This window comes from Juglans microcarpa x Juglans regia, chromosome 4D (assembly GCF_004785595.1).
Source record: "Juglans microcarpa x Juglans regia isolate MS1-56 chromosome 4D, Jm3101_v1.0, whole genome shotgun sequence".
Taxonomy (NCBI): domain Eukaryota; kingdom Viridiplantae; phylum Streptophyta; class Magnoliopsida; order Fagales; family Juglandaceae; genus Juglans; species Juglans microcarpa x Juglans regia.
In genome coordinates, this window is record NC_054600.1 from 21646605 (window position 1) to 21668190 (window position 21586).

Here is a 21586-nt window from a genome sequence, read left to right on the forward strand (position 1 = left end):
ATTGGACCATCTAGTGTGGAATCAAACCCAGTATGTCCTACCCTACAGCTCACCCCAAGCCCTCTTTTGACCACTAGGTTGCACCTTCCCAGGTTACTATCTCTCTACCCTCGCCATTTCCCTTATCAAGTTTATAAATATTACCATCTCCATCCTTCACCCCAAACTTGAATTGCTTTTTTGGATTCTTCATCACTTTGTATTTTTCCTAAGCTTCCTCGTTTCTATATTTATGTAAACTTCCATAAATCTCTATTTAACCTGACTGTTTGCATGAACTTCTTTCCACAACCAAGTCTCCTTGGTGGTATGGACCATGTCATTTAGATTAACCAAGTAACTCTTTGCCAGTTGTAATACAACCTCCCCCACCAAATTCTTGGGTTCCTTGTTCTCTATCTCTTCTTTTCTATCTTCCAATAAAAGCATTTAGTATCACTAACTTATGGTTGTGTACTTACCCTCTTTCCTGGTATCATGTTAGAATCTTTGTGACATCGATCAATTTTCAAGCAGGGGCGAATCTGACTAATTTTTTATCCACCTCAAAGTTAACTAAGCACAAACCCTTATTCTTAAACTAAGTATCCTTTAGTGTCAAAGCATAAGCTGTTTAAAAACTTAGGATAGCATTCCGACTTATTCCTTGCTCCATTTCCCTAAGCTCCATGTACTATCTCAAATTCTCCAATATTTTCCCATCACGTCTATTCAGGTCTCTGCCAACAAAATCTGTTCTCCACTCAGCATTTCTCAAATCAACTCATGTATATCCCTGCCAAAATTGTTGCTTAATGGATTCTTCTAAACCTATTTGTGAAGCATGCACATTAATGTCATTTGTCTCTTCCTCTAAAAACAAAGTTTACTGACAAAAGTCAATCTTCTATTTTCTCAACCCCAACACTCTTTAAGACTAGCTACATATATCCCTAACTTCTATTTGTATTCTTCCCTGTATATAATAATACCTTTTATGTTTTACCCTCAATTTCTCTAAATTCCTCGCTTAGCCACAAAACAGAAATGTTATGAAATCTATGGAAGTGATATTAAGGTGACATGGCATCATTTCAATTGAAAAGAATATCAACATTGAAGGTAGTTCATTTTGAACATGATTATACATCTTGCTGAATTCTTGAACAATGTTCTTTCTTTCATATAAATCTGCATATTGTACGTCATCTTATGTAATTTGAGAAGAGGAAAAAAAATGTAATTTGAGAAGGTTGTATTTTACTGACTATAGTGCAGAATAGGACCTTAAAAAATGACGTTAAGGCCACCTGTCCTTTGTTATCAAAACAATCTTGTTCTTTCATCAATACTCTACAGCTTGTTCAGTATTTTGTTTTCAGTATAGGTGTTTGACTGGATAATTTGGATGCTTATATCTGAAACTGATACATGGCTTTCTTCATAGTTGGAGGACATACATGCAAGCTTGTACCTTGTAAAATGTGATGCAGTCTTGAATAGAGCTAACCACAAACAAGGAGAAAAGCAAACAAAAATGACCAAATGTTGCAATGGGATATGTCTGTTCTTCATATTAATCTGTGTCATCTGGGCCCCCATGCTGGTAAGCAATTTTAAGAGTGGTCGATGGTCTCTCAATTACTAATGATATTGAGATTAGAAAAGGAAGTTGTGACCTTCAAGATGATTCCTTTAAATCATAGTTAATTACAGAAACTGTTCTGGAAAGGTGATTTTCATTGATAGTAAAAAGCTTAATACCTCAAGGGTTTAATATGCTGGAAAATACTCATCATATGCGTCTTACAGAGACATGCCTGATTGTGACTTGTCTATTAATGGATTGCGTTTAAATGATTGTTGATTCCCATTATTATTGTGAGAAAATGTAAAAAGCTAATTATATTTGCCTTTAGATCTTGATTGAACTGAATTAAGTTTCAGATGTCTTGCCACATATTGCTTCCAAATCCATACTAGAATATATGTTAGATGTGTAGATATATATACACACGTGCATGCACATGCAATAATTATGTGCTCCACATATAGTTTAAGGATATGGCACAATATTCTGGGTACTATTTTAAAGAATAATTATTATATTGCTCTTTCTTTCTACAATTACAGTACGTATCCAAACTTCAAAAACAATCAAAAGTAAAACAAGGAGGATCTGGGTTGAATGGATTCATGCCGTTCATGTTCTCTGAATTATTAACATTCTTCATGTAACCAGGATGGGAATGGGGATGCTAAAGGAGTGCCATGTTCTTGTGGGCATTTTTTCTGAAGTGCTAAGGGAGTCAATTTAGAATTGGCTGTTCCACTTCCATTGGTCTGAATATGTGTGTGTGTGTGTGTGTGTGTGTACAGATATATCTTACTCCCTTCGCACATTTTGTTTTTCTGGGTGGAGAAGCTTCATATAAAAACGTGTAGACATTGCAAAGAGGAGGAAACTTCATGAGTTTTGTGTGTTTGTGTGTACGTGTGTGTGTAATTCGATCTTGTAGAGCACAAAGGAGCAGAACCCAAGTACACAAGGTGTATAAAGGGAATGAACCCTACAAAAATAAGGGAAGCCAGAGCTACTATGAGCTGCGAACCAACAGAGCTTCTTAAACACTACAAAAATAAGCTCCTCCACTATTGACTCACATTCTTTGAAGTTTTGTGCATTTCATTCCTTCTATAAATAGCACATCAGACATGAAGGAACCATTCTCCAACCTTCCACACTGCAGTGGCCCACATTCTGACTACAAATAGCTAGTGACTCTACGACCCTTTGGGGCATCACCCAAGCAATGCCAAAAAGTTAAAAAACCAAGGCCCACACTCTTCTAGTTACTTGGCACTGAATCGATAAGTGGTCAACTGTTTTTCCCCTCTTTTGCTTGTGTAAGACGAATCCATTGCTGATTCTCCTTTGCAGGTTGTCCATAATAAGGATCCTCCCTAATGCAGCTGTCCATACAAAGAAGACAACCTACAGTGGGGTTTTGTTCTTCAACACTTTTCCAAGGAAAAATGGTACTTGTGGGTATATAGCATGGTAAAAATTCTGAACTGCAACGGACGGGTGCAAAAAAAGTCCAGAGTGTTGCTTAAACTGTTAAACACCAAAGAAGACCCAGAAAGTGCATGAATCCTTAAAATACGTCATATCTACCAGTTCTCCCATTGTTGGAAACAAGCTTCTCAATTGGCCTGTTGAAACACATCTGTTGGCTCTCATTAGCTGTCCTTTAGAGTAATTAGAGCAGAAGCAATCATCTTATGGCTTCTGTTAAATTACAAGGAAAATTTTCTCATTAGATCTGTTGCATTGTATTGAGCATATTTTCATTACTTTGTTCTCCACCAGTGCATTTTAATTGTGCATGAACTTTTTATTTTGTCCTTACAGATGTATAGCAGTGGCAACCCGACAAACATTGCCAACCCTGTTAAAGATGCCAGTGTTCAGGTTGATATTAAAACAGCAAGTGGAAGATTGACCTTGTATCAGACCACTCTGTGTGAAAAAATCCAATGGGATAAGCTCAACGCTGATATTGATCTTGATCCTCGAGGTGTTTTGGACCCATATAATAAGATTGATATCCAGTTGATATGCTGCCAAGCCGATGCCAGTATACTGTGGCTTGTTCCCACAACAGTTCAGACGAGATTCATTCAGTCCCTCGACTGGGAGACAGAAATGGATATTATTTTTACTTGGGTGCTTACAAGGGGCAGACCGAAAGGCAAGGAAGTTGTCAAATATGAAAGAACTATTGACACTCCAGATCTTCCAAAAAGATCGGATGTTCAAAAAGTTCTTAATGGCTCTATGAATGGCTTTAGGATATGTAATATATATCCCAGATATTTTCATGTTACTGGTTCTGGTGACATCAGATCTTTGGAACAAGAGGTATGCTACACCGCATCTAAGTTTTTTCCTTAATTTCCAGCTTTGTCTTGTGTGTGTGTGTGTGTGTGTGTGTTAAGTGGGTTTGGTTTCTAAATCAGTTATTGTTGGCATATGATGATATAACAATTTGCAATGATAAGCCATATCCATGTTGCTGATAATGAGAGTGCAAAGAGGTATTTCTGTATGTACTAATTGTTAATCTCTTTCATTTGATTATTTTCTCTTTTTTTTCTCTCTTTTTTTTTTTTTTTAATAAGAAGATGGCAAACAATTCACAGAGGCTATAGCATCCATTACATAATCGTCATTTGTACTTTAATTTTAGACCTTGGAAAGAGATTAATCAAGAAAAATGAAAATAATTTACAGGAAATATCTGTTAGTGCGGATCTTTTCATAAATCGCGGAACCAATGAATGGTGGTCCTTCCGTGATGTCAATTCCTCAGATGTAACTGGGTGTGGAGGTTTGACAGGGCCAATGGCTGTCATCATTTCTGAGGAAGCACCACCTCGTAAGCTCTGAAGGATTTATATGTCATCTATGGATATTGATTTTATTTGATTTTTTTATTCTTTTTTAATTAACCATATACTATTAATGGTGAAATAATGTTTCAGAAGGTATTATTGGTGACACTCTCAGCAAGTTCAGCATATGGGGGCTGTACATAACATTTGTTCTTGCAGTCGGCCGGTTTATCAGACTTCAATGCTCTGACTTAAGAATGAGAATCCCCTTTGAAAACCTTCCTTCGTGTGATAGGTATGGCAGCTTTATTTTAGACTAATATTTTATATGTCATTCCCCAAAAAACAATGCCTCCTTATAAGAAACTCTGATGACAAAATCAAGTTCCGTTTTGTCTGCCAGAATGTTAAATTTCATTGTCAGCAGATGAAAACATGATGGTGTCCCCATTTTCTCTGCAAGAAGTTCAATTCCATAGTTTTCCCCTTGTTAAAACTCCTTATCCATAGAAGATGAATAATGCAGATCCGAGAAAAGTGCGTTTTGAGTCTTGACTGCTTAATATTAAGCCTATTATTAGTTTCTTATGTGGTGTTTTTGTGTAGGTTGATAGCCATCTGCGAGGATATATATGCTGCGAGAGCAGAGGGTGAGCTTGGAGTAGAAGAGGTTCTTTACTGGACGCTGGTCAAGATTTATAGGTCACCACACATGCTGCTTGAGTACACCAAAACTGACTAGAACCCAAATGTCAAATGCTGCTTTCATATTAGCCAACAAAAACTTCACAGGGTTTTGATGCTGACATTAGGTTTGACTAAGACCCCATGTATAACAGAAAAAGAAACTAACATTCAGCTATAGTGGTAGTGATACAACCAATCATGAGTAGTCTCCTTGTGGTCCTGGCAAGCAATCTGGCCATAGTATACTTTCCAGAAGACCTCTGGTCTCCATTGAAGAGGATTCGGTTACAGAATTCTGCATGTCTATCGTGCAGGCATTCTTGCAACTTCTTGTCTAAATTTCCACTTCAGGTGTCTGCGAAGCTTCTGGTCAGAGTATCAATTGTCATGACTGAATGATTCAGAACAAGTTTTTCTTTTTCTCTTCTATTTATAGAATTTACTAGTTATCCATGTATTAGTGCTCGAACTGTTATGGATCATAGGAGGGCAGGACATCTTACGAGTTCATGTGCATGCATTCATAGGGAGAAACATTTGTATATAACATCTCTATTGACCAATTTCAACGATAAAATGTCTCTCCTTCAAATCTAAGTGGTAAGGATCTTGGTCTTGGGAGTATCCTCCTCCCCAGTCCGAACCTTGCAAATAATATATAGGAACTATGTGCTATTGATGAAAAGTCCATTTACTTGTGATATGGGCGCATTACACGTGTTCGGGGTCTAAAGGATAAGAGGCATATTGTGGTTGTAAGGTTTCAGTTCCTCGTCTATCATCATTAAAAAAAGAAAAAAAGGAGGCTCCTTCAACTTATACATGAAGGCCAAATAGGCGAGAAAGCCCCGTATATAATATATATATATATAGTTTGAGATAATTAAAAAAAAATTGAAACTTGCACTGACCGTGAACTTAAAACATGAACTAAACGTATACTTGAGCTTGAAATATATTTGTCTCGAGAATCACCTCAAGACAATTGATAAATTTATAGGCTATTTTGAAGCTAATAATCGAGATTCAAGAGATCTTAGGCCTCATTTGGTTACATTGATGAGATGAAATAAAAATTAAATAAAATTGATCGATCTATATATATCATCAGTGTTGATGCATGCATCAATTTTTTCACAGGGCTTTCTAAATTTTTGCCATTGTATAGACATGAAATCTCAATCCATCCACCAAATTCTAATGCCTATGGACAACATCAAGGCTTCTGGAGGAAAATGCATAATTTACATAACATGCCAATGGCCTTCGTATTCAATTCAAATAAATCTCCAAGTTAAGAAAGAAATGGTTTTCGTTTCCAGGCAATTTTTAAGGGCACACAAATTACAAAGCCTCAGTCGTTGCTGGGGCTGCGACCCGCAGACCCTATTGGGAAGATAACTTCTGCATAATTAACACATCCCAACTACAAAGCATGCATTCACTTCAACAAAACTTTTGCTTGTGTTTAGTGAACCGAGCTGGAACCTGAGAGAATCTGCGTAGCAAGTGCTTAATTGATCACATATACATGGCACAATGCAATTACTCGATTGCAGGATGCCTGCTGTTCCTTGCTCCCATTCCCCCTTCCATGTCCTGAGGATGCAAATTCCGGGGCCTCTTTGCTAGGATCACTGCAAGTTCTCCAACTAATTCTCAAGACAAAAGACGGGGACTCTAGGGTCAGATTCCCTTTAAGAGGAAAATAGGATGACCTTCACCCTTTTGGATCTGATCAAATGAATTATACCAAATTTATTTTTTAATGACAAGGAATCTCAGAGATCATGCAAACACAATGTCTATATCCGGTTAATGCCAAGAATATACCAACAACATCCTTACTAGATTAATCTAAAACACACAGGCTTTCGGAAATGGCTGTCCAGCAAAATGATCTCAACTCAAAGATCATCCTTTGGTGCTTTTAAGTCTTTTATTACTGCTACCATTAGCAGAAGCCTTTCTCACAACATGCTCCGGAATTGTGTCTTCCATTACCTTTGGTGTACTAAAATCGAAATCTGAAAGAGACACATCTTCGTATTCTGGATTTTCTTTAATAAACTGTGCAATCTCATTCCGTGTTCGACATTTTTTCCCTGTGGGTGTAGAATAGTAAGAATCCAATTTAGAGAAATCCTTTCTTACAATCAAGATTCTCTTAAAACCTTCTGGAGTCTTTGGGATGTTAGGCTTGTCAATGACCCAGGTCCGACTGGCATCATACTCAATATCCGCAGGATCCTCACAAGACACATCCAGCTTTCTGTCACAATAAAACGGTTCCTCGATGAATTTACTTCTGATGTCTTCAAACTCTTCTTGTGTATCAAACAGCCTCCATTTAAAGCATTTTCCACACTGTGCAGCATATTTACTAATCGAATGCGATCGCTGTCATGAAAATATGAAAGCATATAAGTGTGCAGCAAAATGCTCAGATAAACCAACAAGTGCTTCTTAAACCTGGTGACTCAATCCAATAATTAATACGGGCCTCCCATTTTTGCTCTCTTCAACCAGCTTTGATTAGTGATTTAAAAAACTTTCCTTAACAAGAGTATTTATATTGTGCCAGCAAAACATAGCCTAGTGAAAAAGAACAGTACGGCATCTGTCTTCCTTTTTTAACCATTTTTCTTCTCCTACCACGTCAACAAAGAAAGCAAATATAGCAAGTCAGACACGTTATTCACTAAAGCCAGACAAACCCAAAAGGCATTCATTAATACTCATCCTGTCGTCCAAGTTATGGCCAAAACAAAAACAGCATCCCAGACTCCAGTTAATTTCAATACCTTTAATTACTCAAATGTTTCAATTTGCAAAGTTGTACAAGTCCAAAGAGCAAAGATTAGCCACGGAGCCATGACTCATGCAGCTGTAGTCCAAATTCATTATAAAAAGAAAAAAAAAAAGTACCAATATGGAATTGCATATAACGAGCCATCCAAAGAGGCAGAAGTATCAAAGCATTTAATATCACGAGGAAGGTAAATTCAGAAATTTATCACCATTTTCGTACTTCAGGAAAGATCCCGAATCAGTACTGAGCTAAAACTTCAACAGTTGTTAATAACTAGAAATTAAGTATACTCCTCATTCTAAGCTAATTACTCGTTTACCAGGAGGAACACTACATTCTCCAATTACATACTATAAAATCACTTTTTAAACATCCTAATATAATCAAAACCCCTGACAAACGAAATCCAATCACACAAACACACAATTAAACTTTTCATTTATTTTATTTATCATTGTATTCGTGTATAGAACAACAAGTTTCAATTTTTTCGGGGGAATAGGAACCACAAGCAAAAAATAAAACAATGAACAATATTCCTTTCTTTCCTAATTTTCAACAACAAAACAGATAAAAGATTTGGATATTTCGCGAAAGGCCCTTAACCACGAAGATAAAAATACATCGGATGTTGGGAAAACGTAATCTGGGAATCCTACCTTGGACAAGGATTTGGGCGTTTCTTGGCTGTTGTCCTTCATTGCGCCTCTCTCTCTCTCTCTCTCTCTCTCCCTACCGTTTTTTTTCTTCGACCTGAGGAAGAAGGATAAAACCACCCGCAGAGGGGCACGTGTGCGTCATGCGGCTTCAATTTAATGTCACGTGTAGGGAGGAGGCCGGTAAAGTGTTGACCTCGCTTTAGCATGGGATTGGTTAATGATGTTTGTCTGTTGCTTGCTTTCATTTCTTTTTCTTCGTTCTAATATAATAATTCAAGCGAAGAAAAAAAACAAAACAAATTAATTTATTAAGTGGGTCCCTTTTATAGTAAATTTTTTGTTTGAATTATAAAAATACAAAATTAATTCAAAATTTTGTTAAGGCAGTGTTTGGTATTTCGAAGAATATTTTAGGGAGAAATGTTTCTCTCTTCGTCTTTAATCGTGTTAACTTTAATCATACTCACTTGAAAATATATTTTAAGTGGTTTATATTTAAATCATTAATGTATGAAGGCATGTAAAATGTGTCATATTAACAAGTGTAACTTTAAATGAATTCTAAAACGTAGAATAATATTACTCTTTTTTTTTTTAGAAAAAAATCAATCTACCACACAATCTAATTCAATTATTATTTTATTTATATTAATCAACATTAAAAAAGTTACTAGCTAAATTTAATTGTTAGTTACACCTTGAGAGGCTAATAATATTAACATTTTATCACAATGCCTTCTTTGCTTATTACATTATAGAAAGTAAATTTATCGCATCGGTTTTATTCTTATTTTCACCGTATTTTAACCATACGTAAATAAAATTATCTATTTAATTGAAAGAATAAATTTTCCTCTCTTTTTTTGGTAATGAAAATTGTCAAAAACGCTCGTCGTGCTTGAATTATTATAACGCTTCTTTGTTTATAACAAAAGCTTTTCTTATATTAGGTTTTCGAAGTTTATCGGCAAAGATCTCACAATGCTTCTCTCATTTTCAAACCTCGGATATAAGCGAAGCATGTCGACAATGGTAACTTGGTAAGTTTATTTTCAATGTTTGCTTTAGTTCTTAAATAATTTTTTCGACTATATGAAAAGTTTGATATTGTTTGACAAATCCATACCTCGAATGCTCATGAATTAGCACATATTCAACTTTTTCTAGAGCTTAAGTATGCAAATTATCTTATAATGTTGTTTCTTAATTGTCTATGCCTTGCATAATTATTTATGTGAAGGAAGAAGAACAAAAATCCTAATCTTTCACATAAATTCCCTATAGTTGATATGATCTTCCATATCAAAGTAAATATGTCTTTCTTTTCCTTTGTTCATTAATTTTCTATTTGTAATCTCTGTTTGGATTTGTCAGAAAAGAAAATTTGTTGATTTTTCTTAGCAATCAGTTTCCTTTGAAAAGCCATATATCTATACAAGTCTCCTTTCCACTTCCTAAAAGTCTTTTGGAAATCTAAGTGAAGGGCTCCTTATTAAGTTTCACACTAATTAATTATCCATTTTATTTTTATTTGAATGTTGCCTTTGCTATTATCATATATATTTTATTGGTTTAATCCTCAATTAATTAAGCCATATTTATAGGGACAGGATGAAGAAAGATCCGGGTAAATCTTTCCCCTTTGACTCCTTAGGATGTATCCATGTTGTGTTCACAAGTGATTGCATGGGATCTTAATCCAGTCGATCAGTTACAATTTCAATGTAGCTCCTACTATTATCGGATCAAAGGTATGTCTTTTTCCCCATGAGAGTTTAGACAATTATATGTTGGTGTTCATACATCCATCCCTCTTTATATAGGTAAGTTTTCTTGATAAATGCTAAATCAATAAGCATTTATTTGGTAAGATAAAAATGAGATGAGATGAGAAAAAGTTGAAATAGTTGAGTAAGCTAATAATCATTTATTGGGTAAGAGCACTCTCAATGGATTAGTTAAAGTTAAAGTACATTTTTTATGAATGTAAGATGAATTTAATTTTTGGCTATTCCATTCACGTAAGTCTCCATATTGGAATAACCATTTTTTCATTATATGACAATAAAATAATATAAGATGAATTTAACTTTGGCTATTTATATCAAATTTCCACATTGAATTTTCCATTTATTCATTATATAGTAATAAGTAATTAATAATTTCAAAAATATTTTAATTTTTAATTATGAATTTATTTTATTTTATCATATTTTACTATTTATAATATTATATATTAATTAGTAATCATATTCTAATTATATTTTTTCAATTGTCATTTAAAATGGAGAGAGAAATAATTGATATAAAATGTATTTGATGTATAAATAGTTACTTTCAAATTTAAAAATTATTTTGAAAGTGACTGTAGCTTAGCTAATCCATTGTGATGTCATTTTATGTTCTAATAGCTAAATTCTCAATTGATTTAGCTTTTAGCAAAGAAAGCTAAATCCATTGAAGATGCTCTAAATAGTGAAATAGTTTGTGTTAAGATGTTTTAGTGGATTTTGAGAAATGATAGAGATAAAGTTGAATAAAAATAATATAAAGTTAAAATATTATTATAATATAATCTCTTAATATTATTTCTATTTTATAATTTGAAAAAGTTGTATTTTTTTGTGTTTTGTTTTGAAATTTTGAAAATTTGTAATTATTAGATAATTATTAGATGAAAAAGTTAAAAACTTGAAATTGAAAAATATTTTTTGTTTGAGAGATGCTTGGGAAGGAAAATATAAGAAGTTTTGAGATGAGATGAGATCATTTGAGTTCCTAAACAAGCTATTAGATACTTCCCAAGTTTTATACATGAATGTGTATCGAGCCGTTAAAATTTTTAAGATCTAAATTAATGATGTGTTTGGATGGATAGATTTGAGAGAAGATCTTGATTTGGATCTCTAAAATCCAAATCCCTTGTTTGGATTGTATATTAAATTTCAGATTTGGATTTGCATTAAAGCTAAAGAAAAAGCCTACTCTACCGCTTCCATGTTACTGTTTAAGTGTATCGCTCGAGAAATTTTTTTTATTTTTTATTTTTTTACTTAGTAATTAAAGAAGTGATTTTAAGTGTATTGGTGTATTTTTTTATTTTTTAAAAATATTAAAAAATATTTAAAAAATATGAAAAGAAAAATAAAAAAAATAAAAATTCAAAAAATACTGTACGGTCAAACCGAGCGGGTTACTCTACCCGACTCAAAGCCAAATAAACTTTTAAACTTTCTAGAATTTTGGATTTTGAAATCTAAACTCAGATTCAAATATAAATATTATATATCCAAACGCAATCCAAAGTAGAGATTTGTTGTTATTGTGAGTCCAAGTTTATTTAATTGGGTAACGAGTATTGTGAGATCTGTTTCATTGTGTATCTAATCCATACTCCAAGATTAATATGCTTTTTGGCTACAAATTATGATCCAACATATTTACATAAAAATATATTCTCGAAATACAGATGGTGCAATGTATTTCTATTCTATCATATCATACATGTATTTTTATAAGAAGAATTCTTTTCATCAGTCACTATTCACCACCTCCACACCCCACACCCCACACTCCACACTCAATGAAAATCACTCACACACCTTATGAAAAAATTATAGATGTAAGATATGAGAGTGAATAGTAACTGATATATAGCATTATCTTTTTCATAAATTCCTAATAGTTACTCTATTTACACGGCATGTCTCTTAAAATAATCAAAATGCTATAGAGCCCCTACTTTTTAATGCAAACCATACAACCTTTTACTTTGTCATGTTTGGCATCACAAACCATACTTTTGGCCGATCAAAGTAGTTTTTTGAAAAAGGACTTCAATTAGGACTATGGTTAATAACACATAAATATGATTAGCACAGTTCTGACGAGGCATTATGACTACTGTTAATATCGCATAAATGTGATTAGGCAATTTCTGAAGTGACAGTGTAACTTCCAAAACAAAGCAGATGACAACCCAGGAATACAGTAGGGATGAGTAAATTTCATATCTGGAGGTCGAAATGCTACCTGGGGAGGGTTTAGTGGTTGAAGTGAATTCCATTTCTGGGTGTAAAGTGGCCCTAACCACGGTTTGTCGTATAAGCGTTACTGGGTTAACACATTAACTGGGTTGGCTTGATGCTGCTTCTATATAAACCATCTGGAATTGACAGTGACGCGCCAAAGAGTTATACAAGTTTGCATTTTGGAAAAAGAGAAAAAAAAAAAAAATTGGTGCAGAATCCCGCTCAACTTGGCCCCTGTATGTAACGTGCCAATGCTCGTTATTGGGTGTCAGATTGAGCATCAGCATTTGGCTAATACGTTTCAATCCGGTATGGGTATAGAATTCGTGTAGTTTACTCTATTGGGTTCTTATTTTTTGCTTCATATTTTTGAATTTGTGGTTGTTAGGATTGATTTTAGTGGGTTTTTTGTGCTGGGAATTGGGTTTGGGTGCTTTTGGATGCTTTTTAGACGATAGGTTGTTGGTGTTGTCATGGCATTTGTTGTTATCTGGGTGCATGCGTTACTTGCTGCTCTATTTAGCCGGGTGTGCTCAGGACCTGTTTGTACTTGAGCTTTCTTATCTGGCCGAGTTCTTATCTTGCCGAGTTCAGTGTCTGTTTCCTCTTGAATTTGGTTTCTGGGTAGGTCTGGTTTTGATCGTTCGAGTTCTTTGATACAGGATTTGAGAAGGCTTGTTTTTCGTCTTTGCTCTCTCACTCACTATCACAGGTATGGTTTTTCTTGTTCTATTTGTTCTTATCTTCTTGTTTGGAATTGCTGACCACTGATTTGAAGGTTTGATTTGCATTGATTTTCAGTGGACTGTTCGAAAAATATGCCTCTGTGCAATTTTTAATAATGTTTCTTTAATTTTTGGTTTGTTGCTTCATATAGGATTTATAGCTGGAGAGTCAACTGGTGAGAATACTGAAGACTTGCTTCTTTTATTGTTCATAAATGGATGAAATTCCTGATGGTGGTAGTGGTAGCGAGCAAGGGCCTTTTTCTGTTTCACCTACGGATAAGGGAAGTAAATACAGGAGAAAATTAGGAGATCCATCTATAGGGAACTCAATTAGCATGCCCCAGTGCCTGGCTGAGTTCCTTAGGTATGAATCTCCTAACATATCTCAAAGCTCTCCGAGTGAATTCGCTCTGGATTCGAGGTTGCATCATCAGCCTAAGGGAGGACCAGAGCAAGAAGCATTTGGACCTGATTATTGGGATGATCCCATTGCATGTCAGCTTGAAGAACTTTTGTTCTCCAATTTGCAAGTGGCTTTCCAATGTGCAATTAGGCGGATGTCTCAATTGGGCTATAGCGAGGAGACGGCTAGAAAACTTGTTTCAAGTGGTGGCTTTTATCAACAAGGTAAAGACCCCGTGATGAATATCGTAAATGATTCTCTGAAGGATGATTTTACTGAACGGAGGAATGTTAATATTTCCAGAAATGACATGTTTGATAATTTAAAGCAACTCATTGAGTACACCATGTTGGAAATTATTGGTGTAGTTAGGGACGTTAGACCATCCCTATCCATTGGGGAAGTAATGTGGTGGTTGTTGATATGTGACTTGAATGTTTTACAAGCCAGTGCACTCCAAGTAGATCCTTCAAGTGCTTTTGGTTGTAAAGATGTTTCAGGAGAGGGCTCTGATCATGCCATTTCCCAATTCAGATCACAAAGATCCGAAACAATTATTCCAAATCCTAAACAATCGAATGTTTGGAAGCCTGGTGCTATAAATTCTCTGCCTGAAAATCTGAAATTTGGAAGTTTCCCAGCTTCACCAAAACCTAAAGATCTTTGTTCTCTGGAAGGGGTAACCGAAGCAGAAGAGAGTCCGGTTTCCTTGTCAAGCACTGAAGAGAAATCCTCAGGTCCCACTGGGGAATCTGTCCAGATTTCATCACCAATCTTTACTTCTGACGAAAGATCAAAGGGCCGGATGAGGAAAGAACTTTCAGCACTTCGGCAGAGGTTCCTTCATATGGAGAGAGGTGACAGGACGTCTGGGTCAAGAGGTGGTTCTAGATCAGGGAAATTTGCTAGCTCTGTCGGTTTTGTCGTGGAGAAAAGGCTGAAGCCACCATCTGAACTTCCTGTTATACAAATGAAAAATGCATCCTCAAAGAAAAGCTCAGAAGTTCAATCTGAAGTTCCTTTAGCAGATGGAAGTCGTCCCGTAAACAAGAGTCCATCTGCTTCTCCTGCAACTGAAAACAATTCAGGGTTACGTATTAAAGACACCATATCTGTGTTGCCTACTGCTGAAACTAACCTTCCTTTGTCATCGACTTCCGAAATGAAATCCAACCCAAAGCCCCAGATCAGTAACTCTGAGGGTCCTAAAATTCCTGATTACTATGCTGGAATTCCATATGACAAGTCTCTTGGAAAGTATCTCCCGCAAAATGAGAAGGATGAAATGATTTTGAAGCTGGTTCCTCGGCTGCAAGAACTACAGGATGAGCTACAAGGTTGGAGTGAGTGGGCCAATCAGAAGGTTATGCAGGCTGCTCATAGGCTTTGCAAGGATCAGCATGAGCTGAAAGCCCTGAGACTAGAGAAGGGAGAAGCAGAACGAAATAAAATAGAGAAGCAAATGGCGGAGGAGAACACTATGAAGAAACTGTCCGAGTTGGAGAATGCCTTGAGTAGTGCCAATGAACGGTTTCAGATTGCTAATTCCGCTGCAGACAAGATTGAGGAGGAAAATTCAGTGCTGAGGAGGGAGTTAGAGGCAGCTAGATTTCATGCTCTAGGATCAGCTGCAAGTTATCGAGAAGCGGTGGAGAGGGAGCAGATGGCTCTGAAGAAGGCACAATCACGGGAGGGTGAAAAGGCGTTGTTACAAGAAGAGCTTGAGAGAGAGAAGCACAAGGGAGCTGAACTGCAGCAGAAATTAGGCAAAGATAAAAATCTTCACCGCCAAATTGAGGTATGCTCACGTACTAGTTATCTTCTCAATGTACATAATAATCAGACGATGCTCCACCAGTGGTATACTTGTGAACATAGCATAAATGTTTCCTTGTGGTGGCACCAAGTCACACCTTGTCTCAGTCAAACATATTAAGGTTATAGGATTACAAGGCAACAACAAGTGAACTCACAAAACATATGCAAACACTTGCAAACCTATGCTACTTTCCAGCAAAAATACAAGGGATTTGGGTAAAACGCTCTGCAATGTCTCTCACAAGACTTAAATTACAATATTAGTGTGACCAAGCATTTCTTTTGATTGCACTGGTCATTATTGTGTGGTTCTTGACTTCTTTCTCATTAAGTAACTGTAAATTTTACAGGCCAGATGCAAACAGGAGAGGACAACGAAGGAGAAACTACTTGCACAGGCTGCCTCCATAAAACAGGAAAGGGAACGACTTGAAGCTAAGGCAAAAGCACGGGATGAAGTGACGAGACAGAAAGCAGAAAGTGTTATGCAAGAAAATATGGAAGACATAAAAAAGCTTGAGAACAAGTTATCTGAAATGAAACTCAAGTCTGAGTCTTCCATGATAGCTGCACTTCGGAGAGGTAGTGACAGAAGCTATGGTAATATTGTCCCAACAACAGACAGCACAGGTTTCCAAGCTATGCAACAAAACCGGAATCCTCATGTACTTAACAAGGCTGTGAATTCACAGAACCGTTTCGGGACTGGCCGCTTAAAACAGGACCGGGAATGTGCCATGTGCCTATCCGATGATACTTCTGTTGTTTTCCTTCCATGTGCACATCAGGTTATGTGTGCAAAATGCAATGAGCTCCTTGAGAGACAAGGGATGAAGGACTGCGCTTACTGCAGGACCCCAATAGAGTGGAGGATCAATGTGCGTTTTGCTCGTTAAAATTGGCTTCTTTTTTCTGTTCCTTTTGGGTTTTTAATATCTCTTTACTAGTGGGCTGTCCCAAAAATATAAAGAAAGAAAATAAAATGAAAGGATACAAAGTGAGGGGGAAAAAAATGTAAAAATTGTCAAGAGTTTCTTTGAGAAGTGTAAAGCAAAGCTTTATAGTTATTTCAATATATGAAATCCACCTTCGTTTTGTTTTGTTATCGTTGCTGAGATATATTCAACACCAAACTCTAATCATTCCTGTGCTTAGCAGCCTATTTATTCTTTTCTTTCATATTCTCTATTTTTAAAGTTTATCCATGCACAGGACCTGAATTATTCTCAGACTCCTCTTAAAGTTATGTGATGTTCGCTTCTGATCTCAAAGATGGAAGAAGAAAAGATCCAACCCAAATCCATTTCCAGCGCTATCGGACAGAACAACATGAAGCAGACACAAAGCCAATGCTCTTTTATCCTAAACATTGACATCACTCTGACACATTTTAAGTAGTTTATTTATCAAATCATTTAAAAATATAGTACATCATCAATTGCTACAGATAATTACGATGGGATTCTTGTGAGATAATTGGATTTTGTAGGTGCATTTCCTTGGGTTGAACTTTTGTCTAGGCGAGGCCCTACTTCACTAACTTCACTAACATTAGATAAAAGAGAAGTGTAGATGGGTGGTTGAAGTGTCACCCCAAGTCAAGTCTATTAAGTTGGGGCTGTGTGAAGCTTTGGATGGAGAGGTGCTTACGTCTCATCCGATTTTATTTATTTTAATATTTAAATATTATAAATATAAATATTTTTTATTTTTTATTTTTTAATTTTTTTTCATTTACTCATTATCTAGTTATTGTAATTTTTTCAAACTTTTAAATAAAATATAAAAAATAATTTAATTTTTTCAAATCTTAAAATAAAAATTATATTAAAAAATTATATTCTAAAAATATTTTAACTTTATAATATTTTTATTCAACTTTTTATATTTCCTTTTTCAAAACTCTATAAAATATTTTAACTCAAACTATTTCTAACTTATCTCCTCTCAACTCAACTCAAATATATCACTATCATTCACAAATAATATCAATTCATTTTATTTTAACTTACTATCTAAGCCAGACTTAATTCTATTTTTTTTAAAATAATTATTATTTTATTGATATCACTTACTTGTGAGGGGGAGAATATCAAAATAACAAAGTAAGTTCTTGATATAAAAGCCATAAATTCCAATGCCAGCTCAATATCTTAGATCATTCTATAACCAAAACTAACCCTACACGAATCCAAATTACAGGAAATTGCCATCCAATGCTGCATGTGCTAAGTGTCTATGGCTTTGTATTAAAAGCAAAAAGAATGTTAAGAGTGGTTTGAATTTAGAGATGAGTTGAGATGATTTGTAAATAGTAAAATAAAAATTAAATTATTTATTATATTTTATGTGAAAATTTAAAAAAGATGAATTATTTATTATATTTTATATAAAAATTTAAAAAAATTGTAATAATAAATTAAGATAAGTTAAAATGAATTGAGATAAATTTTGACTATAAACGAAGCTAATCTAACCATCCATTGATGCCCGGGGCTACAACATGTGCAGTCCTCTTCCTTACAAGCGGCGTGCATGTGTGCCAGTGGCTATTTCTACTTCTCTTTCCCTTTTTTTTAATACACGTGTGTTCGTTCTTGAAAACGAGCAAAACAAGGAGATGTTTAAAGAGGTTAGTTAGCATTTTTTTTAAAAAACAAATTTAATAAATAAGAGTTTTGGCGATCACATTGGCACGTGAAAAAAAAAGAAGTGAACTCTTTTTTTAGAGAAGTACAACGTATATAAAGAGTATATACAAATAAGAGTCGTGCTGGAATGTCGCTTAACTTTGATCTCTGGTGCCCGCTAGAACAAATTTTTTTTCTATTTTTATTTTCTTTTCTTTTTTATAATTTTTTAATATATTCAAATATTTTTTTTTAAATATATCAATATACTAAAAATCACTTTCTTAATCATTAAGTATAAAAATAATTAAAAAAATTAAATACTTGAGCAGTCAAAATGAGAGGGTAAACTCAGGCGACATATTAGCATTTTCTTACAAATAAATCTATAAATTTATATGATTTTATGTGATTCATTAGATCTACTTTATAATAAAAATAATTTTATAATATAATGTATTGCATCAAATCACGTCAATTTTTTAGTTTATTTTTATGTAATTTCTATATAAAATTTCTCCTTTTTTTTAGACAGCAAAAATTAACTTTTAGAGTCATTATATCCTCAACAAACTTTTGGACAATTTCACAATGGTCATAAAAATAGTGACATTTTTGTTCTCGTGGATGGAAATCTGAGTCAAATTCACTTATATATAGTACTTTCATTTCATGAGAGACAAAACTCAGTTCACTCAAGTGCCTCTTGACCTTAATTACCTTAAACATGGGTGGACTCAGGTCAAAACTAGGGATTTTTTTCTTGGCGGCCAACCGACATAAATATAAAAGTATGTAAGTTTTAGTAATCTCCCTCTATATGAGTACACGTATATTACTAAAAATCTATTTAAAGACTTGAAGTAAAAAAATAAATATTGTAATCGCTCAAAATCTTTTAAATAATATAAAAGTCAATATTGTTCTACAAAACCATCATAAAAGCACAAATAAAGGATAAAAATTAAAAAAAAAACAAAAAATAAATTTTATTGTTGAATGTAAGACTGAATGTTGTAAAACCTCTATTATGTAGATAGGAATAGCCATGTCTATATATATATATATATATATATAGAGAGGTTTTACAACATTCAGTCTTACATTCAACAATAAAATTTATTTTTTGTTTTTTTTTTTAATTTTTATCCTTTATTTGTGCTTTTATGATGGTTTTGTAGATCAATATTGACTTTTATATTATTTAATATATATATATATATATATATATATATATATACACATATCTAAATTGCCTTTACTCCTAATTGTTAACTTGATTGTAGTATACATGTTAATAAAACCAATCAAAATAAACTAGCTAATAGAAGATTTGTGGATGATTATTGGATTATTTTGAAAAGGCCACGGACTCAAAATTTATTTAAATGGATTGTGGAATTTTATTGGCCCCAATAATTGAGTCAAAGCCCATTTAATATTTATGGACTAAATTAGCCCCAATTCAATTGATATTAGGCCCAAGAAATTATTTAAAGCCCAAAATATTTATCAGACGAATTGAGATCATTTTAGAATTTAAAATCGGCCCATTTGGATTCTTGAGTGACTTAGCCAATAAAATTACAGGCAAGTCCTAAAATTTAGTTGGACCTAATAAAATTAAAGGCAAGTCCTAAAATTATAGGCAGCAGAGCAGCATTAGTTCGAGCAGGAGCCGCTCATTCCTGACTCCACTTCCCTCAACACATCTAATACCTCTGACTCTTCCTCGAGTCGTGTTCATTTCCGTGAGGAGGGAGACTCCTAGCTTGAGGATGAGGAATATAGGCAGTGGAAAATCCATGAGGAGAGAGTTAATACTTTCTACGATTCGGATGAGGATGAGTACTATTACCACACTCAGGACAAGGCATCGGAGGATGGCGATGAAAGGCCCTCTCAAGCCCTGAGCTTTAGCACGGTTGGTGAGTCACACTCAAGTTTTGCTGAATTGCATGTTCTGTTTTGACCCTGGTTTCGAGGATGAAATCTTGTTTTATGGGAGGAGAATGTAACACCCTACTTAATGAACCATTAGCTCAACCCTTAAGCATTCTAGATTAGGCTTTTAATTTTGGGTTATTGCTTACATTAAGGTTGATAATGAGATTAACCTTAATCTTGACACTTAGTACCATTAAACTAAGGATTAGAGAAGCAAGTCAATTACTGAATTTAGTGAGGTTTTTAAGACGTTAGAGGATTCATGGGCCTAGCTCAAGAAGTCTTGAAATCAAGCCCATAGAGAATTCAAGACTTAGTAGCTAGCCTTGGCCCAAGTTTAAGGAAGGCATAAGGCCTTCGGCCTAGCCAAACTTGGTGTAGAATGGACTCATTGTCCAATTAGGCCAAGTCAAACCTTTTCAAGCCCATCTTAGTGGATCTTGAGGTTTCTTTTCAACCCTAAAAATCTATAAATGAGGTCCCTCTCATTCAAGCCAAAGAGCCCATAAGCCATGAACCCACACACTTGGCCCTTTAAGCCCACAAGGCCCAAAGCCATTTTTGGTTTCTTTCACTATTCAACTTGAAATCTCAATACACCATACCATTGGTTTCCTTAAGCCCAAATTATACCCTAAGTACCCAAATTAAGTTTTGAAAGTTGGCAAGACTATTAACTATCATACTTAAGGTTAGTGAACTTTAAGCCATGCTTTGAACCTTAATTTTGTTTAATCTTTTCTTAACCTTCTAATTCAAATTTTTCTTGATTGATTATTTTATTTCATCATACTTAGACCTTAACAATACCCTAGCTAAACCTCCTCACATGTCATTAAGGAAAATGACATGTCAAACCTCAAACTTGCATCAATAGGCTATTTGTGTATCACCTTTGAGTACTTGGACTATTTTGCCCTTAGGCTCCATATTTTTGTAGCTTGACCTCAAGGGTAATATGGTCCTTAGACACCTCATGAGACCTCTTCAAACTCCAGAATAAGCCATGGACGAAAATGGTTCCACAAACCAAACTAATAAGCCAAACCGATTGCACCTTAGTTTACTTTGAGTGAGAACCGGTTGGGTTGGAATTTAACTAACCATCTGCCTTGGTTGAGCTACCACCCCACGCCACCTCCATCACCACCCAATCCCCAAGAGGTCCCATGACCATCATGAGAATTTTGACTCAGTTTTTCCCACCCAAAAACCATCCAAAATAGAACTCAAAAATTGCCAAGCAAAAACCACCTGAACCTGCCTGTTTGCAAGGGTGGTTTGATTGACTTGTGGTCATCTGAATGCCCCACGACCTGGACACCTCTACAGGACCATTGTAGCTACAGTGAAGAGGAAATCATGGTGGTTTCAAGCCACTATTCCCCCTACACAAGGTGACATAAGCGATGGAAAGTAAGCTGGAAAATTCCTAGACCGGTGCACCGCCCACTTCACCCAATCACCAAGCATCCGAGCCAATGTCTCCTCCCC

At 35.0% G+C, this 21586-nt stretch overlaps 3 protein-coding genes across 5 annotated transcripts in view; 2 read left to right on the forward strand and 1 right to left on the reverse strand.

Moving 5' to 3' along the window:
- The window catches only part of LOC121259459 (piezo-type mechanosensitive ion channel homolog), a 47257-nt gene extending 41630 nt beyond the window's left edge, over nt 1-5627 (forward strand). Inside the window, 5 exon segments of the mRNA XM_041161054.1 lie at nt 1427-1585; nt 3395-3904; nt 4277-4421; nt 4528-4672; nt 4984-5627. Of these exon segments, the coding sequence (XP_041016988.1) occupies nt 1427-1585; nt 3395-3904; nt 4277-4421; nt 4528-4672; nt 4984-5119 (1095 nt within the window). The 3' untranslated portion in view covers nt 5120-5627.
- A 680-nt stretch (nt 5628-6307) lies between these two features.
- LOC121259458 (methyl-CpG-binding domain-containing protein 4-like) lies at nt 6308-8694 on the reverse strand. 2 transcript variants are annotated; one of them, XM_041161053.1, is made up of 3 exons: nt 8536-8694; nt 7239-7464; nt 6308-7169 (listed from the first exon to the last, which is right to left on the reverse strand). In XM_041161053.1, exons 1-3 carry the CDS (start codon nt 8575-8577, stop codon nt 6979-6981), a joined length of 459 nt encoding a protein of 152 aa, XP_041016987.1. In that variant the 5' UTR covers nt 8578-8694; the 3' UTR covers nt 6308-6978. The 2 variants fall into 2 exon arrangements, with proteins under 2 accessions (XP_041016987.1, XP_041016986.1); XM_041161052.1 differs by having other exon boundaries at nt 6308-7464.
- A 3594-nt stretch (nt 8695-12288) lies between these two features.
- On the forward strand, nt 12289-16568 carry LOC121259460 (putative E3 ubiquitin-protein ligase RF298). Of its 2 annotated transcripts, XM_041161057.1 has the most exons (4): nt 12289-12875; nt 13229-13278; nt 13444-15495; nt 15866-16568. In XM_041161057.1, exons 3-4 carry the CDS (start codon nt 13507-13509, stop codon nt 16409-16411), a joined length of 2535 nt encoding a protein of 844 aa, XP_041016991.1. In that variant the 5' UTR covers nt 12289-12875; nt 13229-13278; nt 13444-13506; the 3' UTR covers nt 16412-16568. The 2 variants fall into 2 exon arrangements, with proteins under 2 accessions (XP_041016991.1, XP_041016990.1); XM_041161056.1 differs by lacking the exon at nt 12289-12875 and having other exon boundaries at nt 12882-13278.
- The last annotated feature ends 5018 nt before the right edge of the window (nt 16569-21586 follow it).

What these genes read in the sequence shown, in the direction of transcription:
- LOC121259458 (XM_041161052.1), bottom strand. Translation starts at nt 8,577, where the DNA reads ATGAAGGACAACAGCCAAGAAACGCCCAAATCCTTGTCCAAG. An exon ending in CGCCCAAATCCTTGTCCAAG is followed by an intron (nt 7,465 to 8,535) that starts GTAGGATTCCCA and finishes TTTTCATGACAG; the next exon opens with CGATCGCATTCGATTAGTAA.
- LOC121259460 (XM_041161057.1), top strand. Translation starts at nt 13,507, where the DNA reads ATGGATGAAATTCCTGATGGTGGTAGTGGTAGCGAGCAAGGGCCTTTT. An exon ending in ATCTTCACCGCCAAATTGAG is followed by an intron (nt 15,496 to 15,865) that starts GTATGCTCACGT and finishes TAAATTTTACAG; the next exon opens with GCCAGATGCAAACAGGAGAG.